The 17,531-nt window shown below is 49.5% G+C and overlaps 1 protein-coding gene across 7 annotated transcripts in view; it reads right to left on the bottom strand.

The window, feature by feature from the left end:
* TECPR1 (tectonin beta-propeller repeat containing 1) overlaps positions 1–3,185 on the bottom strand; it is a 41,854-nt gene extending 38,669 nt beyond the window's left edge. For 3 of the 7 annotated variants that reach the window (XM_033195019.1, XM_033195018.1, XM_033195017.1), the window contains exon 1: positions 3,054–3,185. In XM_033195019.1, coding sequence (XP_033050910.1) covers positions 3,054–3,178 — 125 coding nt within the window. In that variant the 5' untranslated portion in view covers positions 3,179–3,185. The other 4 variants (XM_033195020.1, XM_033195023.1, XM_033195021.1 and 1 more) reach the window with 4 other exon arrangements.
* Between the last annotated feature and the right edge of the window lie 14,346 nt (positions 3,186–17,531).

Raw genomic sequence — 17,531 nt, forward strand, 5'->3', positions numbered from 1 at the left:
AGGCTGAGGTGGGTGGATCCCTTAAGCCTAGGGGTTCAAGGTCAGCCTGGGCAACATGGTGAAAACCTGTCACTACGAAAAATGCAAAAATTAGCTGGGTATGACAATGTGCTCTTGTAGTCCCAGCTACTTGGGAGGCTGAGATGGGAGGATCACTTGAGCCTGGGAAGTTGAGGCTACAGAGAGCTGAGATTGAGAGACTGTACTCTAGCCTGGGCGAGGTAGCAAGATCCTATCTCAAAAAATAAAAATAAAAAATAAGAAACCAGGGCAGGGCACAGTGGCTCACGCCTGTAATCCCAACACTTTGGGAGGCTGAGGCGGGTGGATCACCTGAGGTCAGGAGTTCGAGATCAGCCTGGTCAACATAGTGAAACCCCGTCTCTACTAAAACTACACAAATTAGCCAGCTTGGGAGGCTGAGGCAGGAGAATCGCTTGAACCTGGGAGGAGGAGGTTGCAGTAAGCCAAGATCATGTCACCACACTCCAGCCTGGGCAACAGAGCAAGACTGTCTCAAAAAAAAAAAGAAAAAGAAAAAACCAAGTCCCTTTCAGGTCTGAGTCTTCAACCTCTTCATTTCCATAATAGTCTCTGCACACAGTGGGTGTTGAAACAACGGGCCGGGCGCGGTGGCTCAAGCCTGTAATCCCAGCACTTTGGGAGGCCGAGACGGGTGGATCACGAGGTCAGGAGATCGAGACCATCCTGGCTAACATGGTGAAACCCCGTCTCTACTAAAAAATACAAAAAACCAGCCGGGCAAGGTGGCGGGCGCCTGTAGTCCCAGCTACTCGGGAGGCTGAGGCAGGAGAATGGCGTGAACCTGGGAGGCGGAGCTTGCAGTGAGCTGAGATCCGGCCACTGCACTCCAGCCTGGGCGACAGAGTGAGACTCCGTCTCAAAAAAATAAATAAATAAATAAAATGAAACAACGTTTAAGGATAATCACCACCACCTACCTCCAATACGCTGCCAACTCCCCGATCTAAGACAGAAATACTTCTCCAGGGAAAACAAATGCCACAAATAACTTGAAAAGCAAGGTCATAATCGGGACAGATATGTAATAAAGCAAGTAAAGTGTCAGTAGTAGAAGAATCTAGTTGGTGGGGAGGGGGATGCTGACTGTATAATTCTTTCAACTTGGCTGTATGTGTGAAAATCTTCAATAAAATGCTAGGGGAAGATGAAGGTTTTTTTAATTTTTTTATTTTATTTTTTAGTTTTCACTTTCTATAGCATTAAATATAAGTTAGTCTTCAAAGATAGCTCAGAGGCCAGATGCAGTGGCTCATGCCTGTAATCCCAGCATTTTTCGAGGCTGAGGTGGGAGGATCGCTTGAGCCCAGAAGTTCAAGACCAGCCTAAGCAACACAGGGAGACTCCATCTCTACAAAAATAAAAAGTTAAAAAAAAAAAAAAATTAGCCAGGTGTAGTGGCACATGCCTGTGATCCTAGCTACCTGGGAGGCTGAGTCAGGAGGATCACTTGAGCCCAGGAGGTTGAGGATACAGTGAGCTATGATTGTGCCACTACACTCCAGCCTGGGCAGCAGAGCGAGACCCTGTCTCAAAAAGGAAAACAAACAACAACAAAAAACAAAGATAGCTCAGAATTCACTGGATAAGCAAGCAGTTTAGCTAGACTCAGTCTGCAGGTCGAGCTCAATGAAAGAAGATTTTGACTTTCCTTCAGAGAAATGACTAAACATTAATGTATTCATAGACATCGTTGAACCTTCTGGGCAGTTAATGGGAGGAGACTCTGCTACAGTGAAAGGAAGGGGTGGAGGTTGTTGTATTTACAAACTCCCTTCAGAATGGAGACCCAAGTACCCATCACTTCCCAGCTACAGTTGACATCCGGTAACCATCCTTGGTCAGCCACACTTCCTTTCTGCCTCTGCCAAGAGGCTCCCCCTAGCTCCTCATGGGCCACTTTCTGCTGTGAGCTGATCAGGCAACTTGCACAGGGTCACGGGGTCAGAGGACTCTTGAAAGAGGGGTGGGAACATGAAGCCCCATGATTCAGGGATCCTGGGACTTGTTTGTTTTGTAGGGTTAGAGGGATGGAGGAAAATCTTCCAAATTAGCAGCCTCGAATTCACCAAGAATTTCTACAAGATGAATTTGAGTTGAACCTTCAGTCGTTCCACGAAGAAGGTCTGCTCGCCACCCTCAAAGCCATCTGCCTTTCTGTCTCCGTTTATTCACAGATCCTTTCAGAGACCAAAAAAAGCACCCAAGAGAAGCGGGGACAGAGATGTGGTAGAGCAAAAGACACAGTACCAAGAACGCTCCGCAAGCACTTACTCACTTCCTCTGAGCCTTAGGAGTCCTACCTAAAAGGTTTCTTGCTTGTTTTTCTATTACACTGTCACTCCCATCCAGTATGCAAACAGAGTCGGCAATGCCTACTACAGTAGCTCGCTGGCTGCAAGGTGCAGGGGCTGTTCAAAAGCGACATCGGGGTCCTAAAAGGTGGGGAAAAGCAGCAGAACTTCCATGGCAGTTGATTCTTGAAGAATAGGGTCCGCCCAGCCTCACCGGGCAGGAGGTGTCCTGAGTCAGCCTGGCGTTCAGCCCAGTTCTGTGCACTTGGGTGACAGGTGGTGCCCCTGCACTGCCACCAGTAGCATATGTGGGAGCTCTGGGCCCTGACCATCTGCCAAAGCTAATCTGACGACAAGCAGATTTGTTCCCATCAATGTCCAGGGACAGGGCTAGGCAGGCCTCTTGCTGCGTGATTCTCGAAACCAGGATCCCGCGATCCGCTTCTCCCATGGCTCCAGTCCAAAGGCTGGAGTGGGGACGTCACCTGCACCAGGCCACTTCACCAGACTGTGGGCGTTCCAGGGCAGAGGACAGGGGTGGCACCCTCCAGGTGTGCAGGCTTGAGGACAAGTGCGGTCCCTCCTGCTCCCTTCCCCCTAGTGTTCCGGCAAACAGCCTGGGGGTGGTGGGGAAGGCGGCGTGCCCAGCCCTTCATCGCCCCAACCTTTCCCACGGCCCTGGCCGCCGCTGCAGCTGGGGCGCCGCGCGGCACTCACCTGAGCCCGCGCGGGGCGGGGCGGAGTCGCGGTGGTAGCTCCTCAGCGTCCGGGCTCAGCGGACCGGCCCTCCCGGGGCCCGGGCAAGAGGGTGGGCCGGAAGCGGCATCAGGCCCCGCGCCCATTGGCCAGCCTCTCCAGGGCGCTGAGGCCTGGGACGTGCGATTGGCTGCGGTGCGCCGCGTCGGCGCTGGCTTTGAGGTCGCGTGCCCGCCCACTTCCGGGGTCGCGCCAGGTCAAGAGTCCAGTGTCGACTGTAGTGAGTTCCCGCATTCTCTCTGGCGGCGAGACACCGGCCGCCCTCCAGGACGTGGCCTGCAGGAGCGGAGAGGGCGGTGTGGACACCGCCTGCAGGCGAGGAGAAGGGGTGGCGGGGAGGGTACCTGGGTGCGTGGCGCTGCGGCGACAGGAGCAGTGTGTGGGCGCCCGGCCTGGGGCGTGGAGAGGACGCAGGGAACAAGTGTCTTCCTGATCTCCATCGAACTGAAACGTAGCCTTTGAGCACACACTACACTTAAAGCTTTACTATTTCGGGGAAGATTCCTGGAAACATATGTGATTTTATGACTATAGCATGGCGTGGTGTCAGTAACAGGCCCTGGATTGCTCAAACTCTATTGCCAGTGACAAAACCCAGTGAAAGCTGGCCTAATGTATTAATAGTAATACGTGAGTCCTCCCGGGGTGCCGAGCACTGACGTAAGTGCTTTACTTGGGTCTTATTTCATCCTCCAGCAACCCAAGGAGCTGACGGCGTCATTCCCATTTTACACATAAGAACACAGGCGCATAGGTGGAGCGACTCCCATTGTAAGTGATGGAACTGGGATTTGAAAACACTGTAGAAAACTGGCAGAAAACTGGCAAAGTTAGGATGGAGAAAGGAGAAAAAGGAAAGATGCCTGAGCCAGGTGCGGCGGTTCATACGTGTAATCCTAGCACTTTGGGAGGCCGAGGTGGGCGGATCACTTGAGGTCAGTAGTTTGAGACCAGCCTGGCCAAGGTGGTGAAACCCCATCTCTAGTAAAAATGCAAAATTAGCCAGGGGTGGTGGTGCGTGCCTGTAATCCCAGCTACTCTGAGGCAGGAGAACCGCTTGAACCTGGGAGGCAGAGGTTGCAGTAAGCCGAGATGGTGCCACTGTGCCACTGCACTACAGCCTGGGCGACAAGAGCAAAACTCCTTCTAAAAAAAAAAAAAAAAAAAAAAAAAAAGGCATCTGATGAAAGGCTAGATACTACCCGACACTGAGCTAAAACAATGTCACCTAGGCCGGGCGCGGTGGCTCAAGCCTGTAATCCCAGCACTTTGGGAGGCCGAGACGGGCGGATCACGAGGTCAGGAGATCGAGACCATCCTGGCTAACCCAGTGAAACCCCGTCTCTACTAAAAAAATACAAAAAAACGAGCCGGGCGAGGTGGCGGGCGCCTGTAGTCCCAGCTACTCGGGAGGCTGAGGCAGGAGAATGGCGTAAACCCGGGAGGCGGAGCTTGCAGTGAGCTGAGATCCGGCCACTGCACTCCAGCCCGGGCGACAGAGCGAGACTCCGTCTCAAAAAAAAAAAAAAAAAAAAAAAAAAAACAATGTCACCTGGTGGACCTAGTGACCTATTCCCATCGCCCCCCCCCCCCAGATTCTCTCTCATTTCTGGGGATGCAGACAGGTTTTTCCTGGGCCTTCATGTCTGGGGAAGCCCCACATTTTCTCTAATGGAAGAAAAAGCCTCCAGATGCCTCCTGTTCACCCCAGATTGCTCTGCTGAGTCCTGTGTCTGACCTTGACTTTAGTTTGGGCCTGAGGGACTGGCATTTGTGGACTTCATCTGGAGATGTGGGCAGAGCCCACCTCAAGCATAAGGGCTCAGCCAAGCACAGAGGTGGCTCCTCAGAGGAAGATCAGGGTGCTGTTAGCAGAAGGAGGATGAGTGGGCTGGGCACAGTGGCTCATGCCTGTAATCCCAGCACTTTGGGAGGCCGAGGCAGTGGGATCACGAGGTCCGGAGATCAAGACCATCCTGGCTAACATGGTGAAACCCTATCTCTACTAAAAATACAAAAAATTAGCCTGGTGTGGTGGCGGGCGCCTGTAGTCCCAGCTACTCCGGAGGCTGAGTCAGGAGAATGGCGTGAACCTGGGAGGCAGAGCTTGCAGTGAGCCGAGATCGTGCCATTGCACTCCAGCCTGGGTGACAGAATGAGACTCTGTCTCAAAAAAACAAAAAAGGAGGAGGGTGAATGGTCGCTAGACTACTGGAGAAATAGTCTGGAGGCAGGGAGCCCTGGGTTCTGTCCTGCCTGTGACACTCTATAGCCATTTATCTCCTCTTTAGCTTTAGTTTCTACATTAAAAGAGGCATTGGAAAAAGAAATGAAAAAGAGGCATTGAATTAGGAGCTTTCTATGGCCCCTTGCAGTTTTCTTGTGTGGTGACAAAGTTCAATACAGTTTTCCTGAATTCAGGGGCTGGGGACCCATGTCCCCCTACCCCGATTTCTTTTTTTTTTTTTTTGAGAGGGAGTCTCACTCTGTCGCCCAGGCTGCAGTGCAGTGGTAAGATCTCAGTTCACTGCCACCTCCACCTCCCAGGTTCAAGCGATTCTCCTTTCTCAGCTTCCTGAGTAGCTGGGACTACAGGTGTGTGCCACCATGCCAGGCTAACTTTTTTATTTTTAGTAGAGATGGGAGTTTGCCATGTTAGCCAGGCTGGTCTTGAACCCTTGACCTCAGGTGATCCAACCACCTCAGCCTCCCAAAGTGCTGGGATTATAGGCGTGAGCCAGCATGCCGGACCAGAAGTTTGCATTCTTTTGAGTCTGTGATCAGCCTTTCACTGAATACACAATTTACATGTGAGAGTGGGTAGAGGAATAGTCACATATGCCTTACTCACTGTCTGGCTCAGTGAATCTGCATTTTTACATAAACAATAGGGCAGAGGAAGAAACCACATGTGCATTTGTCTTCAGTGAGCAGAGGGATGACTTGTCTGCGTTGTCCCTGTGAAGAAAAGCTGTGAATTTACATTGCCAGGGTAAAATTCATCAGAACTGTTTTAGGGCAAAGATCTTGAGGCCCAAAAGGAATTTCCTTGTGGAGAAATTGTGAAGGGGGTATGTAGCTCTTTTGAACTTTCTAGCTATCTTATCGAAGAATAAAATGGGAGGCAGGTTTGTCTGATGCGATCCTCAGCTTGACTTCTCTCTTTGGCTTAGTAATCTTGGGGTCCCGAGATTTATTTTCCTTTCACAGTAGGATATATTGATCAGGTCAGTGCTACAGTACAAGGGTCAGAAGCGTTTGAACCCGAGCGACTCCATCTTGAACAAGGGCTGGGTAAAATGAGGCTGAGAACTGCTGGGCTTTATCCCCAGGATGTTGGGCATTCCTGGTCACAGGATGAGATAGGAGGTCAGCAGGTTTGGGATCACAAGATACAGGTCACAAAGCCCCTGCTGATAAAAGAGGATGCGGTAAAGAAGCCAGCCAAAACCACAATGGTGATGAAAGTGACCTCTGGACTAGGCGCCGTGGCTCACGCCTGTAATCCCAGCACTTTGGGAGACTGAGGCGGGCGGATCACGAGGTCAGGAGATCGAGACCACGGTGAAACCCCGTCTCTACTGAAAATACAAAAAAAAATTAGCCAGGCGCGGTGGCGGGTGCCTGTAGTCCCAGCTACTTGGGACAGAGCGAGACTCGTCTCAAAAAAAAAAAAAAAAGTGACCTCTGGTCTTCCTCACTGCTCATTATATGCTAATTATAATATATTAGCATGCTAAAAGACACTCCTACCGGCGCCATGACAGTTTATAGATGCCATGGCAACGTCAGGGAGTTACCCTATATCGGCTGAAAAGGGGAGGAAACCTTGGTTCCAGGAATTGCCCTCCGCTTTCCTGGAAAACTCATGAATAATCCACCCCTTGTTTAGCATAGCATCAAGAAGTAACTAAGTTTACTCAGTCCAGCAGCCCATTGCTGCTGCTCGGCCTGTGGAGTAGTCATTCTTTTATTCCTTTAATTTCTTTTAATTTTTGTTGATTATTATTATTTTATTTGAAATGGAGTCTCTGTTGCCCAGGCTGTAGTACAATGGCGTGGTCTTGGCTCACTGCAACCTCCGCCTCCTGGGTTCAAGCGATTCTCCTGCCTCAGCCTTCTGAGTAGCTGGGATTACAGGTGCATGCCAGCATGCCCGGCTAATTTTTATATTTTTAGTAGAGATGGGGTTTCACCATGTTGGCCAGGCTGGCCTCGAACTCCTGACCTCAGGTGATCCTCTCACCTCAGCCTCCCAAAGTGCTGGGATTACAGGCGTGAGCCATCGCACCTGGCCTGGAGTAGTCATTCTTTTATTCCCTTACTTTATTATTATTTTTGAGATAGTGGTTTACAGGCGTAAACCACTGCACCCAGCCTATTTTTGAGATAGAGTTTTGCTGTGTTGCCCAGACTGGAGTGCAGTGGCACTATCCCAGCTCACTGCAACCTACACCTCACAGATTCAAACAATTCTCCTGCCTCAGCCTCCCGAGTAGCTGAGATTACAGGTGCGTGCCACCATACCCAGTTCCTTTTTTTTTTTTTTTTGAGGCGGAGTCTCGCTCTGTCGCCCGGACTGGAGTGCAGTGGCCGGATCTCAGCTCACTGCAAGCTCCGCCTCCCGGGTTTACGCCATTCTCCTGCCTCAGCCTCCCGAGTAGCTGGGACTACAGGCGCCGCCACCTCGCCCGGCTAGTTTTTGTATTTTTAGTAGAGACGGGGTTTCACCGTGTTAGCCAGGATGGTCTCGATCTCCTGACCTTGTGATCCGCCCGTCTCGGCCTCCCAAAGTGCTGGGATTACAGGCTTGAGCCACCGCGCCCGGCCTTACCCAGTTACTTTTTGTATTTTTAGTAGAGATAGGGTTTTACCATGTTGGCCAGGATGTTCTTGAACTCCTGACCTCAAGTCATCCACTCACCTTGGCCTCCCAAAGTGCTGGGATTACAGGCGTAAACCACTGCACCCAGCCTATACCTTTACTTTCTTAATAAGCTTGCTTTCACTTTATGGCCTTGCCCCAAACTCTTTTTTACGTGAGGTCCAAGAACCCTCTCATGGGGTCTGGATCGAGGTCCCTTTCCAGTAGAAAAAGGATCAGGAGTAGACAAAGGAAAGTCCAGGTCCCTGGCTTAACAGAAACTACTCTCCAGCAAACAAGAAAAACTTGCCGTCTCCCTTTAATTGAAGTCCCTAATGTTTACGTCCCAGTAGGCATCCATATGGTCTCTGTATTTACCAGTGGGCTGGAAGCTTGCTTTGTATATTACTCGGCACGACACCACATGACTGCTCCTGACAGTAATTTGAGGAGCTTCTGATGATGGTAAACTTGCACAGTATGTTCAAAACCAACCTACAATCTGTGTTATGCCTGTATGTTTCACAAGGAACATGTCTGTATATTTTGACTCCAGAAATGCAATTTGTCAAACAAACCAATTACCATACCTAAAATGTCTTGAGTTGTGTTTTATCACAATTTACACAGATGAGTTTCATTTCATGTAATTAACCTAGTCCAGTGTGATGTTTCTCGTCCCAGCTTTGTCAGCTCTCTTTCCCGCACAGAAACAGAGTTCCACTAACCGTCGCCAAAGGCAGGACCTGTGAACAGCTGAAGCACCTCCTGGTCTCTGCTCTGCTGAGCCTTCCATAGCAAATCCCAGGCAGACAGGGTCCTGAGGATTGATGGCACCTGGGCAGCAGGTGTGACCTTCCACAGCATTCTCTTATGCCTCTCAATCTTCCGGCATGATGGCTCATGCCTGTAACGTCAGAGCTTTGGAAAGCGGAGGTGGGAGGATCACTTCAGGTCAGGAGTTTGAGACCAGCCTGGGCATCAAAGGGAGCCCCTATCCCTACAGAAAATTTTTTTAATTAGCCAGGTGTGGTAGTGCATCCCTATAGTCCCAGTTACTAGGGAGGCTGAGGCAAGAGGATCACTTAAGCCCAGGAGGTTGAAGCTGCAGCAAGCTGTGATTGCACCACTGCACTGCAGCCTAGGCGATAGAGCAAGACCCTGTCTCAAAAGAAAAAAGAAGAAAGAAGAAAAAGAAACAAATGGTCAATAAACTTATGAAAAAGTGCTCAACTACAGCTATAAGCAGGAAAATGCAAATTAAACCCACAATGAGTTGCCCACTAGACAGGCTAAGGGAGTAGAAGTACGAGCCAGTGCCATCACTGGGGAAATCACTGACATGACCTCATAGAGCTGAAGCTAGGACCGTGCTGTGGCCCAGCGGCAATTTAGGTGCTGTACACCTTACCAGTATTCTCTATGTAACAACAGCCCCAGGTGTCCATCTGTAGTGGAATGCATGATCGGTGTGATGGAGTCACATCAGGTTGCTGCAAAACTACCTGTGGTTTTGGCCATTAAAAGTAATGACAGGGCTGGGTGCGGTGGCTCACACCTGTCATCCCAACACTTTGGGAGGCCGAGGTGGGCAGATCGCTTGAGGTCAGGAGTTTGAGACCAGCCTGGCCAAAATGGCAAAACCCTGTTTCTACTAAAAATATAAAAATTAGCTGGGCATGGTGGCACACGCCTGTAACCCCAGCTACTCAGCAGGCTGAGGCAGGAAAATCGCTTGAATCCAGGAGGCGGAGGTTACAGTGAGCTGAGATCATGCCACTACACTCCAGCCTGGGCAACAGAGCAAGACTCCGTCTCAAAAACAAAAACAAAAAAAGGCCAGGTACGGTGGCTCACACCTGTAATCCTAGCACTTTGAGAGGCCGAGGCGGGTGGATCAGCTGAAGTCAGTTCGAGACCAGCCTGGCCAACATGGCAAAACCTCATCTCTACTAAAAATACAAAAATTAACAGCATGGTGGCGCATGCCTATGATCCCAGCTACCTGGGAGCTGAGGCAGGAGAATCACTTGAACCATGACGGGGGCGGAGGTTGCAGTGAGCCGAGATGGCACCACTGTACCCCAGCCTGGGTGACAGAGTGAGACTCCTTCTCAAAAATAAATAAATAAATAAAAGCAATGACAAAAACCAGAATTACTTTGGTACCAACCTCATACAGTGTAATATTATTGGCAGCAAAACAATGAAGTACAACTAAATGCAACAACATGAGTGAGTCTTAAACATATGCCAAGAAGAGAAAAGCCAAACACAAAAGAACATATGTGATCCCATTGATATGTGAATTTCAAAAACAGCCAAGAACATTATTATAGTGTTTGAGAGTGTATATTTGGTAGTAAAAGTATAAAGACAGCCAGGCGCGGTGGCTAACCCTTGTAGTCCCAGCACTTTGGGAGGCCAAGGTGGGTGGATCACGGTGTCAGGAGTTCAAGAACAGCCTGGCCAACGTGGTGAAACCCCATCTCTACTAAAAATACAAACATTAGCCAGGCGTGGTGGCGTGCACCTGTAATCCCAGCTACTTGGGAGGCTGAGGCAGAAGAATTGCTTAAACCCAGGGGGCAGAGGTTGCCGTGAGCTGAGATAGCACCACTGTGCTCCAGCCTGGACAACAGAGCGAGACTCCATCTCAAAAAAAAAAAAAAAAAGTATAAAGAGTAGGAGGTGATTAGCATAATGCTACAACAACCAGGATGTGGATGCCTTTGGGGCTGCAAAGGGACACACAGAGACTTGGCCATGGCCGGCAAGATTCTCATGCTTGACCTTAGTGGTGTCACATTTTGCTTTACAATAATTCACAAGATTTATGTCTGATACACTTTTCTCTGTGTATTATGTTTTACAATTAAGGAAGGGTTTTACAAAGCACATATGGTCCAGCCTGGCCAAAATAGTGAAACCCGTCTCTACTAAAAAATACAAAAATTAGGTGGGCACGGTGGTGCGGGCTTGTAGTCCCAGCTACTCGGGAGGCTGAGGTGGGAGGATCACTTGAGCCTGGGAGGTGGAGCAACTCACTTAATTTTACATGAATGGAATATAACTTATCAAGTGACAGCATCACACGATATGTGTGTGTGTGTGTGTGTGTGTGTGAGAGTGTGAGAGATGGGGTCTCGCTCTATCACCCAGACTGGAGTGCAGTGGCATAATCGTAGTTCACAGAAGCCTCAACCTCCTGGGCTCAAGCAGTCCTACACCCCTAGCCTCTTAAGTAGCTGGGATTACAGGTGCACACCACCACGCCCGGCTAATTTTTTTTTTTTTTTTTTGAGATGGAGTTTCGCTCTTGTTGCCCAGCCTGGAGTGCAGTGGCGCAATCTTGGCTCACTGCAAACTCTGCCTTCTGGTTTCAAGTGATTCTCCTGCCTCAGCCTCCCGAGTAGCTGAGATTATAGGCACACACAACCATGCCTTGCTAATTGTTGTATTTTTAGTAGAGACAGGGTTTCACCATGTTGGCCAGACTGGTCTCAAACTCCTGACCTTGTGATCTGCCGGCCTCAGCCTCCCAAAGTGCTGGGATTACAGGTGTGAGCCACCGCACGCGGCCACTAATTTTTTTTTTTTTTTTTGAGATGGAGTCTCAGGCCGGGCGCGGTGGCTCAAGCCTGTAATCCCAGCACTTTGGGAGGCCGAGACGGGCGGATCATGAGGTCAGGAGATCGAGACCATCCTGGGTAACACGGTGAAACCCCGTCTCTACTAAAAAATACAAAAAACTAGCGGGCGAGGTGGCGGGCGCCTGTAGTCCCAGCTACTCGGGAGGCTGAGGCAGGAGAATGGCATAAACCCAGGAGGCGGAGCTTGCAGTGAGCTGAGATCCGGCCACTGCACTCCAGCCTGGGCGACAGAGCGAGACTCCGCCTCAAAAAAAAAAAAAAAAAAAAAGAGATGGAGTCTCACTCTGTTGCCAGGCTGGAGTGCAGTGGCACGATCTCACGATTATTTGAGGGAGCCTTCCTCGGAGCTCACCACATATAAGGGCAGACACAATAGCTGTTATCAACCCCATCGGTCAACAGAGAGATAAAGTAACTTGCCTAAGTTCACACGGCTAGTCAGAATTCTTGGGTTGCTAAGGAAGGATGAACCATCATAGGCTGGAAATGAAATAGGTCACAACTCCTTCAAATAATACGTCTATTTATAATACTTATTAATTTGATTTTCCATGCATTTTTCTTTCCTTTTTTTTTTGAGATACAGTCTTTTTTTGCATTTTTTGAGATGCAGCTGTCGCCCAGGCTGCAATGCAATGGCGTGATCTTGTCTCACTGCAGCCCCTGCCTCCCAGGTTCAAGTGATTTTTGTGCCTCAGCCTCCACAGTAACTGAGATTACAGGCACCCGCCACCATGCCTGGCTAATTTTTGTATTTTTAGTAGAGACGGTTTTGCCATGTTGGCCAGGCTGGTCTCAAATTCCTGACCTCAAGTGATCCACCTGCCACAGCCTCCCAAAGTGTTGGGATTACAGGCATGAGCCCCCGCACCCAGCCACTATGTACATATTTCAAATCACATTTTGTAGAGAGATTATCTTTAGTAGATGCTTTTCTTTTTTTGTTTTTTTGTTTTTAGAGACACAGTCTCACTATATTACCCAAGCCAAAGTGCAAGGGTGATCATTGCACACTACAGCCTCAGACTCCTGGGCTCAAGCAATCTTCCTGCGTCAGCCTCCTGAGTAGCCAGTTGCTCATCTCTCGTGGGACTCTGCTGGTGAATAGCCATTGCAACCTGGGCAGTATAGCAAGACCTTGTCTCTAATACTTTGGTTGTAAACCAGAACTTGAAAGAGAATCCATAGCCCTCCAGGCGTGGTGGTTCAAACCTGTAATCCCAGTACTTTGGGAGGCCTGGGCAGGTGGCTGGATCACTTGAAGTCAGGAGTTTGAGACCAGCCTGTTCAACATGGCAAAACCCCATCTTCACTAAAAATGCAAAAATTGAGCCAGGCATGGTGGCGGGCGCCTGTAATCCCAGCTACTCGGGAGGCTGAGGCAGAAGAATCTCTGTAAGATAAAAGCCTATAAGATAAAAAACAAGTTGGTTACTTCCAATATACAATGGTGGTACCAGCAATGCATAAACATTCCCATTCCAAAAGGGAGAAATTGGCCAACAGAAAGAGGTAACAGGCTCCAGGCAAGTCTGAAACCCACCAGGGCAGACATTAAGCCTTAAAACTTAATCTCCCTTTAGTCCATGTCAAGGGAGAGCCCCCATGACTGCTCTCACAGGTTAGAGTCTGTTGCCTGTGGCTTTTCCAGGCTGCGGATGCCAGCTGCTGGTGGATCTACCTTTCTGGGGTCTGTCTGGGGGGTAGTGGTCCCCTACCCACAGCTGCACTAGGCTGTGCCCCAGTGGGACCTCTGTGCATGAGATCCAACCCCACATTTCCCCTCAGCACTCCCCTAGTCTCTCTGCAGGGGCTCCTTCTCAGCTGCAGGCTTCTGCTTGGGCACCTGGGCTTTCTGATACATCCTGTGAAATCTAGGTGGAAGCTGTTAAGCCTCCTTCACTCTTGCATTCTGTGCACCTGGAGGTTCCACATGGAAGCTGCCAAGTCTCACAGATTGTGCCTTAATCTTTACTTCCAAAATGGCTTCCAGGCCTCTTTTCCATTGTCTTGACTCTTAGCACTTGGCTCCCTTTTAGTCATGTAAATCTCTCTACCAAATGATTGCTCTGCAGGCTCCTTGAATTCCACCCCTGAAAATGTTCTTTCCTTCTCTACCACATGGCCAGGCTGCAAATTTTCCAAACTTTTATGCTCTGCTTCCCATTTATTTATTTACTTATTTATTTATTGAGACAGAGTTTTGCTCTTGTCGCCCAGGCTGGAGTGTAGTGGCGCGATCTCAGCTTACTGCAACCTCCGCCTCCCAGGTTCAAGTGATTCTCCTGCCTCAGCCTCCTGAGTAGCTGGGATTACAGGCGCCTGCCACCACTAATTTTTGTATTTTTAATAGAGATGGGGTTTCACTGTATTGGCCAGGCTGGTCTCACACTCCTGACCTCAGGTGATCCACCCTCCTTGGCCTGGGTTACAGAGTGAGATTCTACCAAAAAACAAAAACAAAAACCAGATCTTACATGAACTATTAGAGCAAGAGCTCATTCGTTACCACGAGGATGGCACCAAGCCATTCATGAGGGATCTGCCCCCGTGACCCAGACACCTCCCACTGGGCTGTGCCTTCAACACGGGGGGTCATGGTTTAGCATGAGTTTTGCAGGGGACAAACATCCAAACCAGATTAACACCACAGCCCCGTCCTTGGGTTTAAAAATTTGCTAGAATGATTTAGGGAAACATCACTTATGTTAACCAGGTTCATTTTTTGTTTTTTGAGATGGAGTCTCACTCTGTCCCCCAGGCTAGAGTGCAGTGGTGTGATCTTGGCCCACTACAACCTCCACTTCCCAGGTTCAAGTGATTCTCCTGCCTCAGCCTCCCGCGTAGCTGGGACTTCAGGCACCCGCCACCATGTCTGGCTAATTTTTGTATTTTTAGTAGAAATGGGGTTTCACCGTATTGGCCAGGCTGGTCTCGAACTCCTGACCTTGTGATCCGCCCACCTCGGCCTCCCAAAGTGCTGGGATTACAGGCATGAGCCACTGTGCCTGGCCAACCAGGTTCTTATAAAGGTTACAAGTCAGGAACAACTAGATGGAAAAGGTGCATGGGGTAAGGTATCGAGAGAGGGTGGTACACGGAGCTTTACACCCTATCTGGGCACTCCACCTTCCTCATCAGATCTCACTCAGAAGTTCTTTTTGTTTGTTTGTTTTTTTTTTTTTGAGACGGAGTCTCGCTCTTGTCACCCAGGCTAAAGTACAGTGGAGCGATCTCGGCTCACTGCAACCTCCACCTCCTGGGTTCAAGTGATTCTCTCCTGCCTCAGCCTCCCAAGTAGCTGGGATTATAGGCACTGCCATCATGCCTGGCTGGTTTTTGTATTCTTGTAGAGACAAGGGTTCACCATGTTGGCCAGGGTGGTGTTGAACTCCTGACCTCAGGTGATCCACCCGTCTCAGCCTCCCAAAGTGCTGGAATTACAAGCGTGAGCCACCGTGCCTGACCAGAAGTTTTTTTTTTGTTTTGTTTTTTGTTTTTTTTACAAGGTCTTGCTCTGTTGCCCAGCCTGGAGGAGTACAGTAAGTGACACAATCACGGTTCACTGCAGCCTTAACTTGGGACTATAGTCTTCCTAGACTAATTTGTAAATTTCTTGTAGAGATGGGATCTTGCTATGTTGCCCAGGCTGGCTTGAACTCCTGGGCTAAAGTGATCTTCCCACCACGGCCTCCCAAAGTGTTGGAATTACAGGTGTGAGCCGCCATGCCTGGGCCCAAAAGTTCTTATACAGATTAATCTCCAGCCCCCTCCCCATTTCCAGAGGTCAAAGGGTGGGGCTTACAATTCCAACTCTAATCACTTGGTCTACCAGCCACTCTCCAGGGACTAACGTCACTGTATTAGCATAAACTCAGGTATGATTTTTTTTTTTGAGACGGAGTCTCAGCCTCCCAAAGTGCTGGAATTACAGGTTTGAGCCACCGTGCCTGGCCAACAAAATAATTTTTTAAAAAAGAAAATGTAATTCTGCTAAAACTTCTCTGTCTCTGCCTATCTCTGTCAATGCAAGTTAAATCTTTTTTTTTTTTTTTTTTTTTTTTTGAGGCGGAGTCTCGCTCTGTCGCCCGGACTGGAGTGCAGTGGCCAGATCTCAGCTCACTGCAAGCTCCGCCTCCCGGGTTCCCGCCATTCTCCTGCCTCAGCCTCCCGAGTAGCTGGGACTACAGGCGCCCGCCACCTCGCCCGGCTAGTTTTTGTATTTTTAGTAGAGACGGGGTTTCACCGTGTTAGCCAGGATGGTCTCGATCTCCTGACCTCGTGATCCGCCCGTCTCGGCCTCCCAAAGTGCTGGGATTACAGGCTTGAGCCACCGCGCCCGGCCAAATCTTAACTTCTCTGCTTCAGAATGCTGGCCTTCATCTGTCGGGGGTTGGTGTTCCCGGTGGTCATCCTTCAGCTATATACCTAACTGTATTTTCTCAATTACATTATTTAAGGTTGACAAGTATGCCAACTCCCCTCTGTTGCTTGGGAAATCTGGATGTCTTTGTAGGTGTGGTATAATGATATATTTGACCTTTGTCCCTAGTTCTTGGCTCAGCGCACCCCTTGACCTTGGAATTTCCTGAGTGATAGGCGTGTCTTTTGTTATTAATCATACCTGGGCCGAGATGGGCGGATCACGAGGTCAGGAGATCGAGACCATCCTGGCTAACACGGTGAAACCCCGTCTCTACTAAAAAATTACAAAAAACTATCCAGGCGTGGTGGCGGGTGCCTGTAGTCCCAGCTATTCGGGAGGCTGAGACAGGAGAATGATGGAAACCCAGGAGGCGGAGCTTGCAGTGAGCTGAGATCTGGCCACTGCACTCCAGCCTGGGCGACAGAGTGAGACTCCATCTCAAAAAAAAAAAAAAATTATTTTGTCTTATGTATTTATTTATTTTTGAGACAGAGTTTTGCTCTTATTGCCCAGGCTGGAGTGCAGTGGCACAATCTCACCTCACCACAACCCCTGCTTCCCAGATTCAAAAGATTCTCCTGCCTCAGCCTCCCGAGTAGCTGGGATTACAGGCATGTGCCACCACGCCCAGCTAATTTTGTATTTTTAGTAGAGGTGGGGTTCCACCATGTTGGTCAGGCTGGTCTTGAACTCCTGACCTCAGGTGATCCGCCTGCCTCGGCCTCCCAAAGTGCTGGGATTGCAGGCGTGAGCCACCATGCCTGGCTATTTATTTTTCTGAGACAGAGTCTCACTCTGTCACCCAGGCTGGAGTACAGTGGTATAATCTTGGCTCACTGCAACCTCCGCCTCTTGAGTTCAAGTGATGCTTCTGCCTCAGCTTCCTGTGTACCTGGGATTACAGCACATGCCACCATGCCTGGGTGATTTTTGTATTTTTTTTAGTAGAGATGGGGTTTCACCATGTTGGCCAGGCTAGTCTTGAACTCCTGACCTCAGTTGCTCTGCCCACCTTGGCCTCCCAAAGTGTTGGAATCACAGGCATGAGTCACTGTGTCTGCCTTTTTTTTCTTTTGAGACAGAGTCTCACTCTGTCACCCAGGCTGGAGTGCAGTGGCGCTATCTCAGCTCACTGCAACCTCCGCCTCTCAGGTTCAAGTGTTTCTCCTACCTCAGCCTCCCGAGTAGCTGGGACTACAGGCGTGCACCACCACACCCAGCTATTTTTTCTGTATTTTTTTAGTAAAGATGGGGTTTTACCATGTTCCCCAGGCTGGTCTCGAACTCCTGAACTGAAGTGATCTGCTTGCTCTGGCCTCCCAAAGTGCTGGGATTACAACCACGAGCCACCACGCCCAGCCAGGATTACATTTTCCGTATGAGACCAGTGTATACATTACAGCGACTTTATTGATGTAGTTTCAAGGAAGATAATTTATTACTCTCTCTGTAGGGATCGTACTCTGTGAGAGTCTTACCTCTGACTCCATTTAGTC

The sequence above is a fragment of the Trachypithecus francoisi genome, unplaced genomic scaffold (assembly GCF_009764315.1).
Source record: "Trachypithecus francoisi isolate TF-2019V2 unplaced genomic scaffold, Tfra_2.0 Lachesis_group4, whole genome shotgun sequence".
Lineage (NCBI taxonomy): Eukaryota > Metazoa > Chordata > Mammalia > Primates > Cercopithecidae > Trachypithecus > Trachypithecus francoisi.